At 46.9% G+C, this 18,803-nt stretch overlaps 1 protein-coding gene across 6 annotated transcripts in view; it reads right to left on the minus strand.

The window, feature by feature from the left end:
• Positions 1-16,079, minus strand: part of LOC309816429 (integrin alpha-D-like) — a 29,052-nt gene extending 12,973 nt beyond the window's left edge. For 3 of the 6 annotated variants that reach the window (XM_082643907.1, XM_082643909.1, XM_082643910.1), the window contains exons 1-10: positions 15,975-16,079; positions 11,254-11,359; positions 9,167-9,270; positions 8,961-9,031; positions 8,721-8,835; positions 5,408-5,538; positions 4,277-4,422; positions 1,438-1,591; positions 1,188-1,338; positions 911-984 (exon numbers count right to left, since the gene is read on the minus strand). In XM_082643907.1, coding sequence (XP_082500033.1) covers positions 911-984; positions 1,188-1,338; positions 1,438-1,591; positions 4,277-4,422; positions 5,408-5,538; positions 8,721-8,835; positions 8,961-9,031; positions 9,167-9,270; positions 11,254-11,359; positions 15,975-16,077 — 1,155 coding nt within the window. In that variant the 5' untranslated portion in view covers positions 16,078-16,079. Of the gene's footprint in view, positions 1-910; positions 985-1,187; positions 1,592-4,276; positions 4,423-5,407; positions 5,539-8,720; positions 8,836-8,960; positions 9,032-9,166; positions 9,271-11,253; positions 11,360-13,137; positions 13,225-15,974 lie in introns of those variants that run through there. The other 3 variants (XM_082643908.1, XM_082643905.1, XM_082643906.1) reach the window with 3 other exon arrangements.
• Between the last annotated feature and the right edge of the window lie 2,724 nt (positions 16,080-18,803).

The following is an 18,803-nucleotide window of genomic DNA, read 5'->3' on the forward strand; positions in this document are numbered from 1 at the left end:
GAGTGACACTCTGTTCCAAAATACACCAAGCCTCTGGCCTGGACACTCCTCTCTCCTCTTTCTGGGACGCAGCTCATCTCTCTGGAAGAGTCAACCTCTAAGCCACCTCTGCGAGGTCTTCCTTGGCTCCCTCAGGAAGCGATTGGCATTTCCTCCTCTGAATGCTTATTGCCTTTTCAAACTTTTGATTATGGCTAATTTAGGACATATACAAAAGTCGAAAGAAATGTATAATGAACCCATAAGAACCCGTGACCCAGCGTCAGTGATTAACTCATGACAAACCTTGTTCCACGTCTACGTCCCCCTCAATTGCCCTCAAAGTTATTCTGAAGCAAATCCCTCTGGATATTTTGAACACACATCTACTTTCAGACAATTGTGTGTCTATATTGTCACTTCTTTGGTCTGCATGGGCTGGTCTTTCCCATCTCTCCCACCCTCTCTCCATGCTGCCCCTAGCTCACTCTGCTCCAGCTGTGCTGGCCCTTCTATCTCTCTAGTGCAGTAACCTTGTTCCTGACTCAGGACCTTTGCACTTGCTTTTTCCTCTACCTGGAGCAATCTGTCACCGTATGTTTCCAGGCCTCGCCCTTTCTCAACATTCAGCTTCAGCTGTTACTCCTTAGGCCTCCTCTGACACCTCTCTTTCTCTATCCCAATGCTTAGCACAATCTGAAAGTCTTTCATTTGTTTGTTGTTTGTCACCTCCTCCCACTAGTTATGCGATCCAGGAGAGCAGGAACCTCCCCTATCCTGTTCTCTGTACCTACATACACTGCCTGTGTGTCTCTCCTGGACTAGGTGGTGAGCTTGAGGACAAGGTCTGCGTTCTTGTTTATTCTGGTTCCCAGCTCCCAACACAGGGCTGGTGCCTGATACTCGTTAATCAAGCACACACTCCACTCACCGTTGTGAGGATGGAACTGAAGCCTTCTTGAGACATCTCGTGCTGGAAGGAGCTACTTTTCTTTGACTGCGTTCCTGTGGGGAAACAGGTCAGTCAGGCTCCCGGAGACCTTGAAACCATGAAGATTCAGAGCAGAAAGAGGAGAATGAGGTCTGGGGCTTGGGTTCTGGGGAACAATTTTGGGTGAGCTATGAGCCGGGATGAACCTTCAGGACTGAGGGGCACAACTGGATCGCGACTCTTTCAATTCCGAGACCCAAGGTCACTTCCCATTTACCCTCGACTGCAAAGATCTTCTCCTGCAGCTGCTTCTGGATGCTGCTGAGTGCCACAAAGTTGTCCACCTTGAACACGTGGTCCTCCGAAGGCACTGAGCCAATGATGTTCAGCTCCTGCCTGGCAGTGGGATCCTGGAAAGCATCTCCCACCTGTGGCAGAGAGGCAGCTGAGGAGGAGGAGCCCGCCAGCCCTTCTGCCTGGGGGAGGTGCAGGCTGAGTCTGGGGGAGCCATGAGGAAGGGGACATACCCCAATGGCATAGCGGATGATGTTGGCTCTGTCTGCCTGGGGGATGACATCGCTGTATTTCAGGGGGTCTTTATATTTCTGCCCATCTGTGATGACAATGAGGATCTTCTTGGCAGTTTTACGGGCCCCATTCTTACTGTGAAATAGTTCTTTCCTATCGAGGAAGAAAAGGGGGGGTGACTCTACTGAGATTCTGGGAAGAAATCATTTGCAGCACTAGAAGCTCCTCTGGAAAGACTGGGGAGTCCTGGCACCCTGAGACTCAGGTATGTTAAGACATGGATACATACTGACAATAATTAGTGAGACTGAGAACAAAGGTACTCATATTCCTTGTTGCTAAAGTTCCATCCACTACAGAACCTCATTCCCAGGAGGCAACAAGGCAAGGTACTTCACCTCTCTGTGCCTTTGCTTCTCTCCATGCAAGATGAGAGCAATAATTGTGCCATAGCTGGTCTCCAAAGATGGCCCCCAGTGAGCCACACCTGGTTCCTTTCCCGTATTGAACCTGGCCTGTGACTCCCTTTAATCAGCAGCATGCAGCAGAAGTGACCCTGTGCCAGTTATGGGCCTAAGAAACCTTGGTAGCTTTTGCACTTTGCGGAGCCCTGAGCCGCCATGAGAGAAGTCTAGTCAACCTGTTAGAGGCACCCCATGGAGCAGTCACATGAAGAGAGAGGCCCAGCCATCCCAGCTGAGCCCAGCCTTCCAGCCAATCCTGCCAAGGCAGCAGCCATGTGAATGAAGCTCTCATAGTCCAGCCTCAGATGCCACATGGCCACAGCCACATGAGAGACCCCACCTGAGAAAAGCTGAGCCCCAGGATCATGAAAAGTAGTAACAAAAGGGGTGTTGTTTAAGCCACTAAATTTGGGAGTGGTTTGTCAGGCAGCAGTAAATAACTGAGACAAATAGTATCAGGTTATTCTGAGGGTCAAATGAGGTGAAGCTTTTCCAACAGTGACTGGCCTATAGGTAAGCATTAATTCTATGGTAGCTATTACAAATGATTAAAAATTAAACATATGATTAAATGATTAAAATGATTTAAAATGTAACATATATGTTCATGCAGTTCTACAAACTCAGAATAAACACACACACACACACATATGCACCAAATAACATACACATGCCAAATATAATACTGAAGCAACCTAAGTGTCCCGTGTTAGGGAAGGGGTTTAGCAAATCATGACCCAGCCCCTTGGTGGAAAACTACACAGCCATTTCAAAGGAAAACAATAAAAGCTGTAAAGAAGCATGGAACAGGTTTATGTAACAGATGGAAAAAAATGGCAGTATGAAAATAGTTTCTGCCCTGATTGTGACTATATAAAATATGTCTAAATAAAGACAAGGATGGAAATGACACTGTGCTTTTTTTTTTTTTTTTTTTTTTTTTTTTTGCGGTACGCGGGCCTCTCACTGCTGTGGCCTCTCCCATTGCAGAGCACAGGCTCCGGACGCGCAGGCTCAGCGGCCATGGCTCACGGGCCCAGCCGCTCTGCGGCATGTGAGATCCTCCCGGACCGGGGCACGAACTCGTGTCCCCTGCATTGGCAGGCGGACTCTCAACCACCACGCCACCAGGGAAGCCCGACACTGTGCTTTTTGAGAGTAGGACTTATTTATTCATTTGTACTTATTCTTCCTTGTTGCCAAAATACTGTGAGATGGTTGGCTAGAGAAACTGTAGGTAATGCTTCTTTTTTTTTTTTCCAAAACTTTCCTTAGTGTTATTGCCTTTTTGTCTTTTTTGTAATGAAACTTCTAAAAGGAAAAAAAAACAAAAACACAGCAACAACCCAGTCAGTGGCAGAGCTGGGCTTGGCTCTAGGGAGCAGGGAGGTGATGGGAGAGGATGGATGTTGATGAGAACCACCCCATCGCCCACTGCTGGGAGGAGCTTTAGGGACTGGGAAAGATGCCCCTCCTGTGTGACTTTCAACTCAAGGGACAGAGGTTTTCTTCCTGGTTGTCCAGTCCCAACAGGTCAGTGTTCAAGGCAGAAAAGCCACCCAAAAGTAAAGAGAGTGCCTTTGGACAGATCATCCCTTTTTCAATATTTCTCCAGCACCATCCCCAGGCCTAGTGCCCAAGGGTGTGCAGGAAGTCAAGGATCCCAGACATTCTACCCAGTGTTTTCCCATGGGAACCACACATTCCACTGTGGTCCCACCACCTAAGCCATTTTCTTCCTGGACCACCTAGCCCCCAGTGCTGGGCAGGCACATGGTACATAGAGACTTGAATGGATGAGGGATGAGAGGATGAAGGGATGAAGGGAGCTAAGTGGAGAGAAAGGCACAAAGAAGACACTTGGCAATAATTCCTGAGTCCCTTCCAGGAAGGTAAAGAGGAGCTGCACCGTTTTTTGGAGAAAATCCCCAACCATTTCTCTCGCACTTCTTGTGCGGAAACACCTCACTCATGTTATCTCGCTTAATCCTTATAACCAAGTTGTGAGTTTTTCCTCATTGGACAGTTTCCTGAGACTTAGAAAGAGTCAGTAACTCCAAGGGTGGCCCAGGTAGCTAGCGGAGAGCCAGGATGGGAACCGAGAAGCAAAGCCCAGGTGGGCTCAGGGTCCAGCCAAGCCAAAGCCAGGCAAAGGGGAAACATGCTGCAGAGGAGTCCCGCCCTAGATCAGGGGATCACAATGAGCGATTGGACCAGAAACACTCCAGGGAGGACTCTGCCAGCAGCCCCCTCGCTCCCCTGTGAGCCCCTTTCCCCAGAGCCTCCCTCAGCCTCTAAGAAGGGCTGTGCAGACCCAGCAGGTGGTAGCAGTGAGGTAGCAGGTCATTCACAGGCAGCATGGGGCGGAGCTTACACCACTGTCTGGATGCCTGTGGCTGTGAACGTCAGGCCACTCAGTTGGACGATGGGATCCACCAGGCTCTGAGGGCTCCGGCTGGTCTGAAATTGGCTGAAGGTGAAGTGGGTCCTCAGAAGGTTTGAGTATTGCATCAGCGAGAACTGTGAAGGCCAAGAAGAGGGCCCTGGGGCTCAGGAGTTGTTTTTTTCTTTTTTTTTTTTTTTTTGTGGTATGCGGGCCTCTCACTGCCGCGGCCCCCCCCGCTGCGGAGCACAGGCTCCGGACGCGCAGGCCCAGCGGCCATGGCCCACGGGCCCAGCCGCTCCGCGGCATATGGGATCCTCCCAGACCGGGGCACGAACCCGTATCCCCTGCATCGGCAGGCGGACTCTCAACCACTGCGCCACCAGGGAGGCCCTCAGGAGTTGTTTTTTAAGAAGTTTTTTATTTTGGAATAATTTTGTATTTACAAACCATGTTCCATGTGGTTTTGAGGCCCGACAAATATATACTGAGACCCAGAACAAAATAAATGGCCCCAAAAGAAAACTGGAAAATCAAAACCAAATAATGTTTCTTTCATAGTTTACAAAGAATAGCCTTGCCAACCGCAATATTTGTTAAACTTAGATTTTTTTTAAAAAATTTATAATAATGAAATCAATTTGTAGGTTATATTTCCTTGCTTCTCAAGAATTTATATATATATATATATATATATATATATATATATATATATATATGTACACACACACACACACACTGATTACTGGGAAATAAAATAAGATAAAGAAATTGTGAGTTACATGGAAAACATAATAAAGAAATCATCATTTGACCAAGTTACCTTCAGTCAAATTTCACAGTAAGATTATTTGATAATCCTTTCAATGTATTTAAACGGCAAAAACATTGTATTTCCTGTGGCATGTGGGGACATAGTACATGTGATGCGGGTACCTCCTCAGGTTAGGGCTCAAATCAGCCCTGCACTGGGACCATACCTTGACCTTGGACCCTGGCCTCCTCATGGCACAAGTCCACTGAGCCAGCCCCCAGCGATGCCAGGCCCCCTCCCAGGTTGGCCTTCCCAAAGGTAGACCCTCCCTGATCCCAATCCCCAGGCCTCAGGGGCCCAGCCTTCACCAGTGTGTCAGTGCCCTTGAACTGGTCCATCACAGCTCTGACAAAGTTCTTCATCCGTTTAAAGTCATTTCGGTCAATGCTGCCAGAGCCATCAATCAGGAAAACAACGTCTATCTCTTGATTTGGACACTCTGCAGAGAGAGAGGGAGGAATCAGAAATGCATGGGCAGGTCCCAGCCACTTCCTGGGATCCAGAAACCCTTTCTGCTCCACAGAGCCAGGGGGCCATCCTTGGCGTAGGGATGCCAAGGCCCCCTGGCCCACCCAGTTTCTGACACCCTCCACTGAGGAGGTCCAAATCTGTTGCCCAAGCCCCTTCTCCCTTCAGCAGAATCCCTGTTGCTCCCCTCCTTCCACAAGGCCTACAAAAGGGGAGGAAGAAGTAGAGGGTGGGGCCCGGGTGGGTTCCTCACTCATTTAGTCAACAAATATTTATTGAATACACCACCAGGGATACTGTGGGGCACAGTGGAAGGCAATTTAGCGAAGTGGTTCAGAATGTGCATCCTGGAGCCAGCATGCCTGGGCTCGAATCCCACCTCTGCCCACCTCTTAGTGGTGAATGCAGGCAAGTTACATAACTTCACTGGGCTTCAGTTTTCCCCATCTGTAAAATGGGTAATAGTAGTGCCTACCACATGGGATTATTGCAAAGATAAAAAGAATGAATATGTACATAAAGTACTTAAGACAGGGCCTGGCACCCCATAAGTGGTAGCTGTTATCACCATCATCACCACATGCCAGGCATTGTTCTAGGCCCAAGGACACACCTGCAGCGGGTGCTAAGGTGTGCCACCAAGACCTGTCCCCCATCAGGATGGAGGTGCTCATTCCCAGCTGCAGGAAGTTGGCTGTTGATGGCTCCCAGCAGAGTTCCTCCCTAAGTGTCACCCGACTCAAAAGCGAGGTGCTGGGGCTTCCCTGGTGGCACAGTGGTTGAGAGTTCGCCTGCCGATGCAGGGGACACAGGTTCGTGCCCCGGTCCGGGAAGATCCCACATGCCGCAGAGCGGCTAGGCCCGTGAGCCATGGCCACTGAGCCTGCACGTCCGGAGCCTGTGCTCTGCAGCAGGAGGGACCACAACGCTGAGAGGCCCGCCTACCACAAAAAAAAAAAAAAAAAAGGGAGGTGCCTTGCCCAAGGTCACCTCCTGCTCCTGCGGGCAACACATATCCGGCCATGCTCTGAGCTCTCCGTGGGGCAGCTGAGGCCTCTCACAGTGCATCCTCTCCATCTGCCAAGTCCTGCTTCCCTCACACTCTCATAAGGGTTGCTCCCGAGAACATTCCCAGGTGAGCCTCAGAGTCTATCTCTGGGGAAGTCTGATTAAAGACCATAGCTTTAAAAAAGATCTCGTCCCTGCCCTTGTGGAGTCCACACCATAATGGAAAGACACATCATACGTAAATGAACAAATAAAACATTTCAGGTTGTCCCCAGACTTACGTAGGGGCTTGTGGCCTGCATGCAAAACCCGGTTGATGCCTCCACCGGCACCCCACATCCTGTGTTGGTCCCAGGGTGCTGGGAGATCAGACCACCACAGCTCTGAGGTGTGATGCTGAGCCGTGGTACCCTGCCTCAGGGCACTGAAGCAAAAATGCCTTCTCCCATCTCCTCACTCCTCACCCATCCCCCCTACTCAACCAACATCACCAATGCCCAGAAGAAATGGAAGATCACTTCCCTCCCTGCTTCCTTGAAGACCAGGAAATCCAGCCACCGACACAACAGGCTGAGAAGCCCTCAGGTGCTCCCCTTCTCACCCTTGATCTGTCCCCAGCAGCTGGCGTTCCCTGCCACCACGTCTTGTACTTGGGCCCACATTTTTAGCTGCATCACAAAACCACCCTCACATGCTCTCTCAGACTAGGCCTGGGGCCAGCACCCTCGCAATGTTACTTCTGTTTCTTGCTTCTTTTATTGCATCCACTGGGCTTCCCAAAGCAGGCAGCTGGCTGTAGCTGAATGGCCTTCTGAAAAAGAACTGAGCCAATCAGGCAAGGTTGGCTCAAGCTCTGGGCTCCGCCACTTCCTAAAGTGGAAACTCACCTCTCTGAGCCTCAGTTTTCTCTATAAAATGGGGATCATCCTGGCCTCCACAGGGATCTTGAGAGGATGCTATAAGGTGATGCACACCCGGAACCCAGTACGCAGTACTGCCTGGCACACAGTCCTGCCAAATCTATTTAAACCTGCCTCGTCTGGACCAGTTTTACACATCTGTGTCCCATTTTGATCAGGCATCCCACCTCATGAGCCCCAGAAACATCTAGGAAAAGACATTTACCATCTAGTAAATGTCTGGCTGCACAGACATCCCAGATGGGGTATGGTACCCACAAGAGTCTTTTCCACTCTCTCTGTCCCCTCTATAGACTCTGCTCTCACAATTTGGTCTGGGGGCTCTTTCTGCTGCTGTTTTACTTTCTGCTAAAAGCCCACCAAGGCTGGCATCATGGTTTCTCTGGTCTAAATCATGCCTTGAGTGGTCCCTGGATCTCATTTGGGGCCCATTATTCTCTCTGATGCCAAGATGGGGCAGTTTATCTGTATCTTCCTCCTAGACGGAATACATGGTCTTCAGCTAGAAAATCAGTCATAATGGCGATCACATACATGTGCCAGAAAGGAGTCTAAGCACTTTATGTGTATTAAATTTTTTAATCCTAATAGCCACCTCGATTATTAAGCTCCATTTTACCAATGAGGAAACTAAGGCCCAGGGAAAGAAGCCACTTGCCCAAGGACACAGAAGATGAACTTGTAAAGACAGACTTTCAGAGAGAAGCCACGGCAGGGCCTCCAGTCACCATTCTCTGTGGATGACATCAGTGCTGCAAAACTGTGCCTCACACTCCCCATGGCCGGGTCATTTGCTCCCCTTGGAAGGGGAAGAGTGAGTCTGGGGGGGTCCTGGCAGTTCAGCAGTGAATGACCCAGGACTGCTTCCCTCTTGGATTCTTGGATCTATCGTCCTCACCACACATTTTCACCCCCCCAAGGCCCTTCCTCTGGAAACCAGGAGGCATCCCTGTACCTGTTGGCAAATGTAGGGCCCTCATGCCTCCTGCAAGAGCTGGACTCCCTCCTGCCCCATCAGAGCCATTACTGCTTGGCTGGCTTAGGGCTCCTGCCATGAGCTACCCCTCCTGCCAGGCCAGACCATGCTCCCAGCCCCTCCTGTGCTTGCCGAGGCCTCTGGGAAGGGGCCTGCACACAGGAGGCCCAAGAGGCCGAGACCCAGGCTTCATGCTCTGCACGCATGAGCAGTGCCAGCACGTGCTCCACACGGAACTGCTATCCCTACCTGGCAGGGTGGCGGGGACTGTCTGGATGATCTGCAGGTGGGAGCCCAGCAGGAGGCAAACGCCTTTTGCATACATGTTCTCCCCACAGGCTCTGTGCATGGTCGGGCCGCAGGCCTGGGGACAGAGGCCTGTGTGAGCGAGGGGGCCCCCAGAACAGTTCCCCTCCTTCTCGCCTAGCCCCAGCCTCCTCTGGCCCCTGTTCTTCCCTTGAGACCCTCCTGGCACCCAGAAACACTCACCAGCAGCCAGGAGAGATCGGTGGAGGCCACCAGGGACAGGCCCAAGGACGTGTTCACGGCCTCTGGGGGTGCTGAGAGGTCAGACACACAGGGTCACACTCAAGGGCACACCCTCGTTTGGGGGGACAGTCTGAGCAGGAGGCTGAGGAGGGGGCGGTCTGGTGTAGGAGGGTTGAAGGCCCTGATTCCTGGGGCGAGTCACTCACTATTCAGCAAGATGGGCTGACACAAGCCGGTGGCAGCCAGGCAGTCGTACAAACGTCCTGTTTTGTTGACTGCGACCACCTCCAGGGGGGCTCCCACCACGAGTCTGGAGGCACAACCAGGACAGACAGTCACAGGAGGGGTTGGGGCACAAGGCGCTTCGGGTGAAGAAGTGTCATGGGGAAGTGAGACTTCATGAGGGGAGCTCTTGGCTTCTGCCACGTGTGAGGCTATTAAAAATCAGGGCCCGAGTCTAACCCACGTATGCTGAAAGGCCGTGCTGGGCTTTTTGTTTATTTGTTTGTGTATGTGTGTGTGTATACATAAATATATGTGTGTTTGTGTATACAAATGGTTTGGGGGGTTGTGTGTGTGTGTGTGTTTTAACATTCACCCAAAATAATACTATTCAGAACAAAAACAGCATTTCCTAACCACAGGTCAGTGCAATTTTTTTCCTAGGAGCCATCATTCTGAGCCACCCAATAGGTCGCCTCAAATAGAAAAAATGGAAAAATGTCCCGAAGCTTTTGAAACCAAATAGATAATTCTGTAATTAATTGGACAATTTAAATATAAGATAAACAATTTAAATTGGACCATTTTAAGCAGCTGTATCAGAAGCCACATCTATATCTGCAGTCATATAAATGCAACCATTTATTTGCAAAATTCCTTGAAAGGAGAGAATTTTTTAATTTGGAAAAATGTTCTCACTACCAACAACCTCGCTACTCAGATGAGGAAACTAGACAAATACTAGTGTACTTTAACTAATTAGCCAAGCAAGTCTTGTTAAATTGTCATTTAAAGATTCCTTCTAGAGAGCCATTTCTTTATGGAAACCTGAAATTCCTGTTTGTCTAAGGCTTGAGGATGAAACTGAATCAGATGGCTGGAGATGTAGCCGTTTGGGACCTGCTGGCACAAATGCGTGAATAAACTTTTAGTCTTAGACTATTTATCTGCATGTTTTTCTTCACCTCATTCCTTAGACGTGGGCTCACTCTTCTCGTATTTGGGTAACAACTCAGCAGAAACGAGGAAAAACAGTAACTTTGTAGCAATCAGAATATCATCCAATATATATGATTTACTTTACTGTAAATACTGGTGAACAGCGGTCAATCAAGAGTTTTATATTCATTTTTTAAAAAAAAAACATAGGGCCCCAACACAAATTGGTGGTGATGGTAAGTGGGACAGAGGTTCTCTCTGGATTTGTTCAGTGTTGTGTGATCAGGAGAGTCCCAAGGGAACCCAGGCGAGAGGGGCCTGGAGAGGTTCTACATCTTGATCTAGGTGGTGTTTACCTGGGTACACACATAAGAAAAATTCATTGAGTTGGATTTTGGATTTGTGCATTTCAGTCTCTGTGTTATATTTCAACACAAACGAACAAAGAAAAAATAAAACTCTGGCGCCTGGCACTTGCTTCCACATTCCCAGCCTGCCAGCAGGGTGAGGAAGGAGGAGGGATGTACATTTAGAACTCAGTGACTTCTGTGTGCTCCCTCTTGGCCAAGTGAACTGTCCTGTGCTCTCAGGCTCATTGCCAATGCCACCTCCTCTGTGAAGTCTTCCTGGAATTCCCTCCTGGGTTTGAGGTCTCCCTTTTTCTGCCTCCCAGACTCTGGTTATGCTTGCATCACACTGTGACTTCAACTCCTTGGGTCCCTGTCTCTGGGACCCAAGAATGTGCACTTCTGGAGGCAGGGCAGGTACATAATTTGCTGGTCCCAGTGCAAAATAAAAATGCGGGGTCTCTTGTTCTTGGAAAGTTTTTCCCCCTTTCTTCTGCAGTGCCTCCCTCTCTGCCTGTCCTGGTGTTTCCTATTTGCTATTTGGTGTCACACTCCTTCATGCACGGGGATCCTCATAGGGCCAGCACAGACCCTTAAGGACTGGGCAGGCTGGGCACGGCTGACCCTGTCCTTGCCCAGCTCATGCCAGGGGTCAGTAGTCAGTGGTGTCATGTACAGGCTTCTCGCCCATGCTGCCCTTCCTCCAGGGAACCTCCTGGGCTGCCACATGCAGCCACCTGCCTGCAGGCCAAGGGGGTGGAGCTGGGGAAGTGGGCGGAGCCTACCTAGATCTGCCAAACTGGACCACGCTCTGCCCAAAGCTGGCTCCATCCTCTTGGAAGACCATGGGCTCCTCCACATCCAAGTTGAATCCATGATAAGAAGCCAGGACTGAGGAATTCAGGAAGGGGTGGTGAAAGGGACAGTCAGAGAAGCCCCTTCTCCTCTGGACCCCTGACTGCTTGGGGTCTTGATACCCACCCCACATAGCCTTGGTTCCCCACCTGCCCGGGAGAAGGGCATTCTTTCCTTCTTTGTTTCCTGGTTGCCTTCTGTGTGGTTCCCATCTCTCACCCTCCGTCAAAAATAGTCAAAGCACAGTGCAACGGGCAACCATCCAGAGAAATGTCCCCTCATAGACACTTCAAATACATCCACAATCTGAAATTAGGCCAGTCACCTCCTGATAGCTTAGGTCAGGAATGTTCTTTAAAGATAAAGTGACCGTACATTTACTGTCTAAACTGGGATCTTCTGAGAGTGGAAGGGGCACCATTAATAATTACACCAGGGATATTGGGACTGCCCCCAGGTCATCCACTTAAAAACTGTCGTGCCCCATCTTCTCGTTACGCAGAGACCCTAAGATCCAGATTGGGGAACAGACTTAGAATTCTGAGATTAATTATTTGTCATTATGTGTTCTCCATGTCCCCGTCCCTGGTGCCAGGCTCTAGGAGGGCAAGGACTACTACATCTCTCTTGTCTTGGTGCCTGGGACAGTGCCTGGCCCTTAGCAGGTGACTTTAGTATTTGATGACTGACCCGGAACTGCACAGCAAGTCACTGGCACAGCCAGGAATCTAATTCACTCTCACCAACCTTGACTCATCAACGTCCCCCTTCCCAAAGGCTAAGCTAGAAAGCCTCAGGGAAGACCCCCTACATTTCAAGAGCTTTTTCCTGCAAGCAATTGCGGCGGGGGGGGTGGTTTGGAAAAAGCCCTCCCCATTCCTCCCCATTCCTCCTAGAAGGCCCAGCTGTCTCTGGATTGAGGAGTTGACTCCAACCCCAAGAGTAGGGAAGCTTTAAGGAGGTCAGGCACCAGGCCAGGCAGTGACAGGGAGGGTCCAGACACCTGAACCCTGGGGTTCTGGGAAGAGGCTAGATGTTTAGGATGCTGGGACCCTGCTGCAGTCACACGCAGGGGAGCCTCACATCCTATGTCTTCCTCACAAAGGGTGATTCTGTTCCTGAAAGTGGCCCCTGTGATCTGACAAGTAACAGGATACCAAGGCACTCAGACCCAGGTGCCTCAGAAGCCGGGCAGGTGACATCAAAGAGTGAAGTTGGGGATGGTGGTATGAGCACCAGGGAATCAAGTGGGGTAGTCATTCCCAGGCTCAGGTACCCAGAGCAGCCAGACCTTCTCATTTCTCAAGAAAAGCTGGAAATCAGGATTTGGGGGTGAAATCTGATTTTCAACTGACACCCAAGTGATTTTTTAAATGACACACGAATGTGGTCCTGATACTGTTGTCAACTTCTGGACTGTTCTCTTGGCAGCAGTGGGACAGCCTGCCTGAAATCAAGACTTGGGGGACATGCAGGGCCAAGGAGGTGCTGTCCAAAGTCTTCCGCTGCCTCATGGCTTCCCCTCCCAGGGGCGCTGGGGCAGACTCCCTTCACTCACAGCACCCACTCCAGGGCCCGCACGGGAGGGAGGGGGGCCATGGGAAAGGTGGAGAGCAGCTCATCCTCCACCCAAGCGTAACTCATGAGCCCACTTCCCTCAGCTTTGCTCAGCTCCCGCCCCTCCCCAGATTTCAGGCCATTCCTCCCTCCAAGCCAGACTGGATACCAGGCCTCTCCCCTTCCCTCAGCTCCTCCTGAGAGCTGAACAAGACCCCACCACAGGGCTTCTCCCAGCCTTGAGGAACCCCACTCACCAGCCAGGAGCAGCACAACTCCAAAGGCCATCCCCGAGCAGCGCATCAGAGAAAAAGAGGGCCGGGCAGCAGAGCACTGAAGGGTGCTCCGAGTCTCAGGGAGAGTTAAAATAATGACTCAGGGCTTGACGTGGCAGGAGGAAGGCTCAGTGAGGAAGTACTTGGTTAATTATAGAGAGTCAGGGGCCAGAGGCCAAAGGCACCTTGGTGAAAAGCCCCCATACTCTCCCACCACCACCACCTCCGGGGGTCTGACTTCCTTCTCCAGGGCCTGGCTATCCCAGAAGACTACCCTCCCCCAGCCCTTGAGACCTACTTGATGCCCAGGGTCCTGCTAGCTCTCTGGGGCCTCAGGAGTCAGGCTGCATATGAGAGGAAGGGGCAGAACAGAGAGGTGGAGAGGCCTCACTGTGTAGACATGAACCTGGACAGGAGCACACCACCGCCTCAGAGGGCACTTGTTGGGGGCAGGGCATGGGTGAGCGTGTTGTTTAAAGAATGGACAACCAAGCTGGTAAATTCATACACTGAACTTACCAGTCAGCAATAAAAGAGAACAGACTACAGATAGGGGTAAGAACATGGATGAATTTCAACTTTGTCATAAGTGAAAGACGCCAGGCACCAGATTGCATAATATATGAGTCCTTTCATATGAACAGGTGAAATTAATCTGCGAAGGTAGAAAGCAGAAGAGTGATGGCCTCTGGCAGGGAGGGAACTTGTAAAGTGTTAAATTTAACATTCAACACACTTAATATTTTAACACTTGTTAAATCGGGGAAGGGTAAATAAATGGGTGGTTGTTATTTATTCTCTGTAATTTTCTGTGTATGTGTGTGTGTGTGTGTGCATGTGTTTGAAGTATAGTTGACTTACAATGTTGTGTTAGTTTCAGGTGTACAGCAAAGTGATTCAGTTATACATATACATATATTTTTTCAGATTCTTTTCCCTTATAGGTTATTACAAAATAGTGGCTATAGTTCCCTGTGCTATACAGTAGGTCCTTGTTGGTTATCTACTTTATATATAGTAGGGTGTATATGTTAATCCCAAACTCCTAATTTATCGCTTTCCCCCCTTTCCCCTTTGGTAACCATATCTGTGTGTTTTAAATATTCCACAGTTATGCATAAATGAATGTCTCTCAAAAGCATGAAAAAAGGTCCAACGTATAAAAGCCAAGGAATAGACTTAGAAAGCTAGAATTTGTGACAAAAATCCCTAACTATGGCATACTATGTTAAATATATATGTGACAGGCATTTGAAACACTTAAAATGTAGATTCAATGTCAAGCACAGTGGTCCCCCCCACCCTTGGTTTTGATTTCCACGAAAATATGAAATAAAAACTTTCAGAAATAATTCATATGTTTTAAATTGTGTACCTTTCTGAGTAACGTGACGGGCTCTCCCACCATCTAATCCAGCCCACGCAGGACATGAAGCATCGCTTTGTCCAGTGTATCTTGCCTGTTAGTCACTTAGTAGCCGGCTCAGTTATCAGGTTGACTGTTGAGGTATTCCAGTGCTTGTGTTCAAGTGACCTTTATTTTACTTAATAATGGCCCCAATGCAAGAGCAGTGACACTGGCAATTCAGATGTGCCAAAGGGAAGCTGTAAAGTGCTTCCTTTAAGTGAAAAGGTGAAAGTTCTCGACTGACTAAGGAAAGAAAACAAATCGTATGCTGAGGCTGCTAAGATCTACAATAAGAAATTGTGAAGAAGGAAAAAGAAATTTGTGTTAGTTTTGCCGTTGCACCGCCAACTGCAAAAGTTACAGCCACAGGGTGTGTTAAGTGCTTAGTTAAGATGGAAAAGGCATTTACATTTTTTTCCAACTATATTTTCTTTATAAAAGCTAGGTTTCAAATAAAATGACTCTGAAGAGCTTAAAGGTAAGAAATTGATAAGTGCAAACAAAGAATGTAAGTTCTGCTACCCTAAGACAAAGCATTAAAATGGTACAAAAATAATCATGAAGATGAAAAGTATAAGCCACAATAAAGAGATTACATTCATTTTTTGTGGGATAAATTACATCACAGTAAACATTAATCACTGGGGAAAAAGGCATTAAATTTTAATAATAAGATTCTGAGAGAGAGAGAGAGAGAGAGACCACATTCACATAACTTTTATTACAGTAAACTGTTAAGATTGTTCTATTTTATTATTAGTTACTGTTGTTAATCTCTCTTTTTTGATGGCAATAAAATATGATATTTCATTTACATTGCATGATAAATGGTTAACATCCTTAGTCATAAATGAGTTCTTAGAACCAGTAACAAAGACATTGATATTCCAAATGAAATAACACAAGTGACTAGTGAGGATTAGCATATATGAAGATGACTGAGCTGAACAATAACAGAAGAAAAGCAATTTCTCTGTAACATCATATTACCAAAGATTAAAAATCTAACATTTTGTCCAGTTTTAGGAAAGAGACCCACATAAACTCTGGGGGAAAAGGTTGATGAGGTCCCATCTATATAGTAGGGAGAAATGTTGTTAATCTCTTACTGGGCCTAATTTACAATTTAAACTTTATCATACTTATGTAAGTATAGAAAAAAAACATATATAGGACTCAGAACCATCCGAGGTTTCAGGCGTCCACTGGGGGTCTTGGAAAACATCCCCCACAGATACGGGGACTCCTGCATAGACAATATGAAATAGTTTTCTAAACAAAAATTTTAGCTTCATTTACTTGAGCTGACATTTAACAGACAGAAGAAATTAGACTCTGAGAAGGGCATCTGGTGATACCCAGTAGGGAATGCAGCTGAAGATTGTGATTGCTGACTTTGAGGCTGACTTACCTACTTCCTGCAAAGACTGTCGAGGCCAAGTTGAGCAATAGCTTTCTTCCTCTTGTTCTAAGGGGTCAGTAGCAAAGAGTACCCCGTCATCAGTTCTGTGCATCTGGGAACTTCCCTCTGTGTTTGGAACCACAAAGATGATTTTTTGACGATTCTCCTTAATCCAAAAATTTAAAGCTCTCTTCATTTTCTCCATCTTCACCACACCTCATCTTTTAGAAACACTCTTGAATGATATCACATTTTATACGTAATCTTTACTTTCGGACTTCTCTTCACAAGCAAGGCTTGAGGCTAACTAACTTTTGGCTGTTTCAGCAACTGTAAAATTTCCAACTTTGCCTCAGTTGTATTATCACTTGTATCCACACAAGTTTTTTGTTTTCCACTCATTTTTGAAGAACACTAAGGGCGAATGGCAAAAAGATATTCAAATATTTGTGAAAACCACGTGTTGCCATGAAAGTGTCTTTCTGCCAGGCAGGATGTTGAAGATACCAAGATAGTGAGAGATAAAGGTAATTATGTTAATGAGGCAACTTTTGGAAAGCAACTAAATATGGGGGCTGGTGGCCAGGAGAGCCAACCACGTGATTAGGGGTTTGGCACTTTCAGCCCCACCCTTCAACCTCTTTTTTTTTTTTTTTTAATTTATTTTTTATTTATTATTATTTTATTTTTTTTATTTTTTGCTTTATAACAAATTTAATCAGTTATACATATACATATGTTCTCATATCCCCTCCCTTTTGCGTCTCCCTCCTACCCTCCCTATCCCACCCCTCCAGGCGGTCACAAAGCACCGACCTGATCTCCCTGTGCTATGCGGCTGCTTCCCACTAGCTATCTACCTTACGTTTGGTAGTGTATATATGTCCATACCGCTCTTTCACTTTGTCACAGCTTACCCTTCCCCCTCCCCATATCCTCAAGTCCATTCTCTAGTAGGTCTGTGTCTGTATTCCTGTTTTACCCCTATGTTCTTCATGACATTTTTTTTTCTTAAATTCCATATATATGTGTCAGCATACAGTATTTGTCTTTCTCTTTCTGACTTACTTCACTCTGTATGACAGACTCTAGGTCCATCCACCTCATTACAAATAGCTCAATTTCATTTCTTTTTATGGCTGAGTAATATTCCATTGTATATATGTGCCACATCTTCTTTACCCATTCATCCGATGATGGACACTTAGGTTGTTTCCATCTCCGGGCTATTGTAAATAGGGCTGCTATGAACATTTTGGTACATGTCTCTTTTTGAATTATGGTTTTCTCAGGGTATATGCCCAGTAGTGGGATTGCTGGGTCATATGGTAGTTCTATTTGTAGTTTTTTAAGGAACCTCCATACCGTTCTCCATAGTGCCTGTACCAATTCACATTCCCACCAGCAGTGCAAGAGTGTTCCTTTTTTTCCACACCCTCTCCAGCATTTATTGTTTCTAGATTTCTTGATGATGGCCATTCTGACTGGTGTGAGATGATATCTCATTGTAGTTTTGATTTGCATTTCTCTAATGAGTAAAGATGTTGAGCATCCTTTCATGTGTTTGTTGGCAGTCTGTTTATCTTCTGTGGAGAAATGTCTATTTAGGTCTTCTGCCCATTTTTGGATTGGGTTGTTTGTTTTTTTGTTATTGAGCTGCCTGAGCTGCTTATAAATTTTGGAGATTAATCCTTTGTCAGTTGCTTCATTTGCAAATATTTTCTCCCATTCTGAGGGTTGTCTTTTGGTCTTGTTTATGGTTTCCTTTGCTGTGCAAAAGCTTTTAAGTTTCATTAGGTCCCATGTGTTTATTTTTGTCTTTATTTCCATTTCTCTAGGAGGTGGGTCAAAAAGGATCTTGCTGTGATTTATGTCATAGAGTGTTCTGCCTATGTTTTCCTCTAAGAGTTTGATAGTGTCTGGCCTTACATTTAGGTCTTTAATCCATTTTGAGCTTATTTTTGTGTATGGTGTTAGGGAGTGATCTAATCTCATACTTTTACATGTCCCTATCCAGTTTTCCCAGCACCACTTATTGAAGAGACTGTCCTTTCTCCACTGTACATTCCTGCCTCCTTTATCAAAGATAAGGTGACCATATGTCCGTGGGTTTAACTCTGGGCTTTCTATCCTGTTCCATTGATCTATCTTTCTGTTTTTGTGCCAGTACCATACTGTCTTGATTACTGTAGCTTTGTAGTATAGTCTGAAGTCAGGGAGCCTGATTCCTCCAGCTCCATTTTTCGTTCTCAAGATTGCTTTGGCTATTCGGGGTCTTTTGTGTTTCCATACAAATTGCGAAATTTTTTGCTCTAGTTCTGTGAAAAATGCCGGTGGTAGTTTGATAGGGATTGCATTGAATCTGTAGATTGCTTTGGGTAGTAGAGTCATATTCACAATGTTGATTCTTCCAGTCCAAGAACATGGTACATCTCTCCATCTATTTGTATCATCTTTAATTTCTTTCATCAGTGTCTTATAATTTTCTGCATACAGGTCTTTTGTCTCCTTAGGTAGGTTTATTCCTAGATATTTTATTCTTTTTGTTGCAATGGTAAATGGGAGTGTTTCCTTGATTTCACTTTCAGATTTTTCATCATTAGTATATAGGAATGCCAGAGATTTCTGTGCATTAATTTTGTATCCTGCTACTTTACCAAATTCATTGATTAGCTCTATTAGTTTTCTGGTAGCATCTTTAGGATTCTCTATGTATAGTATCATGTCATCTGCAAACAGTGACAGTTTTACTTTTGGAAAGCAACCAAATATGGGGGCTGGTGGCCAGGAGAGCCAACCACGTGATTAGGGGTTTGGCACTTTCAGCCCCACCCTTCA

Source organism: Mesoplodon mirus (assembly GCF_964341445.2).
Source record: "Mesoplodon mirus genome assembly, chromosome: 15".
Taxonomy (NCBI): Eukaryota; Metazoa; Chordata; class Mammalia; order Artiodactyla; family Ziphiidae; genus Mesoplodon; species Mesoplodon mirus.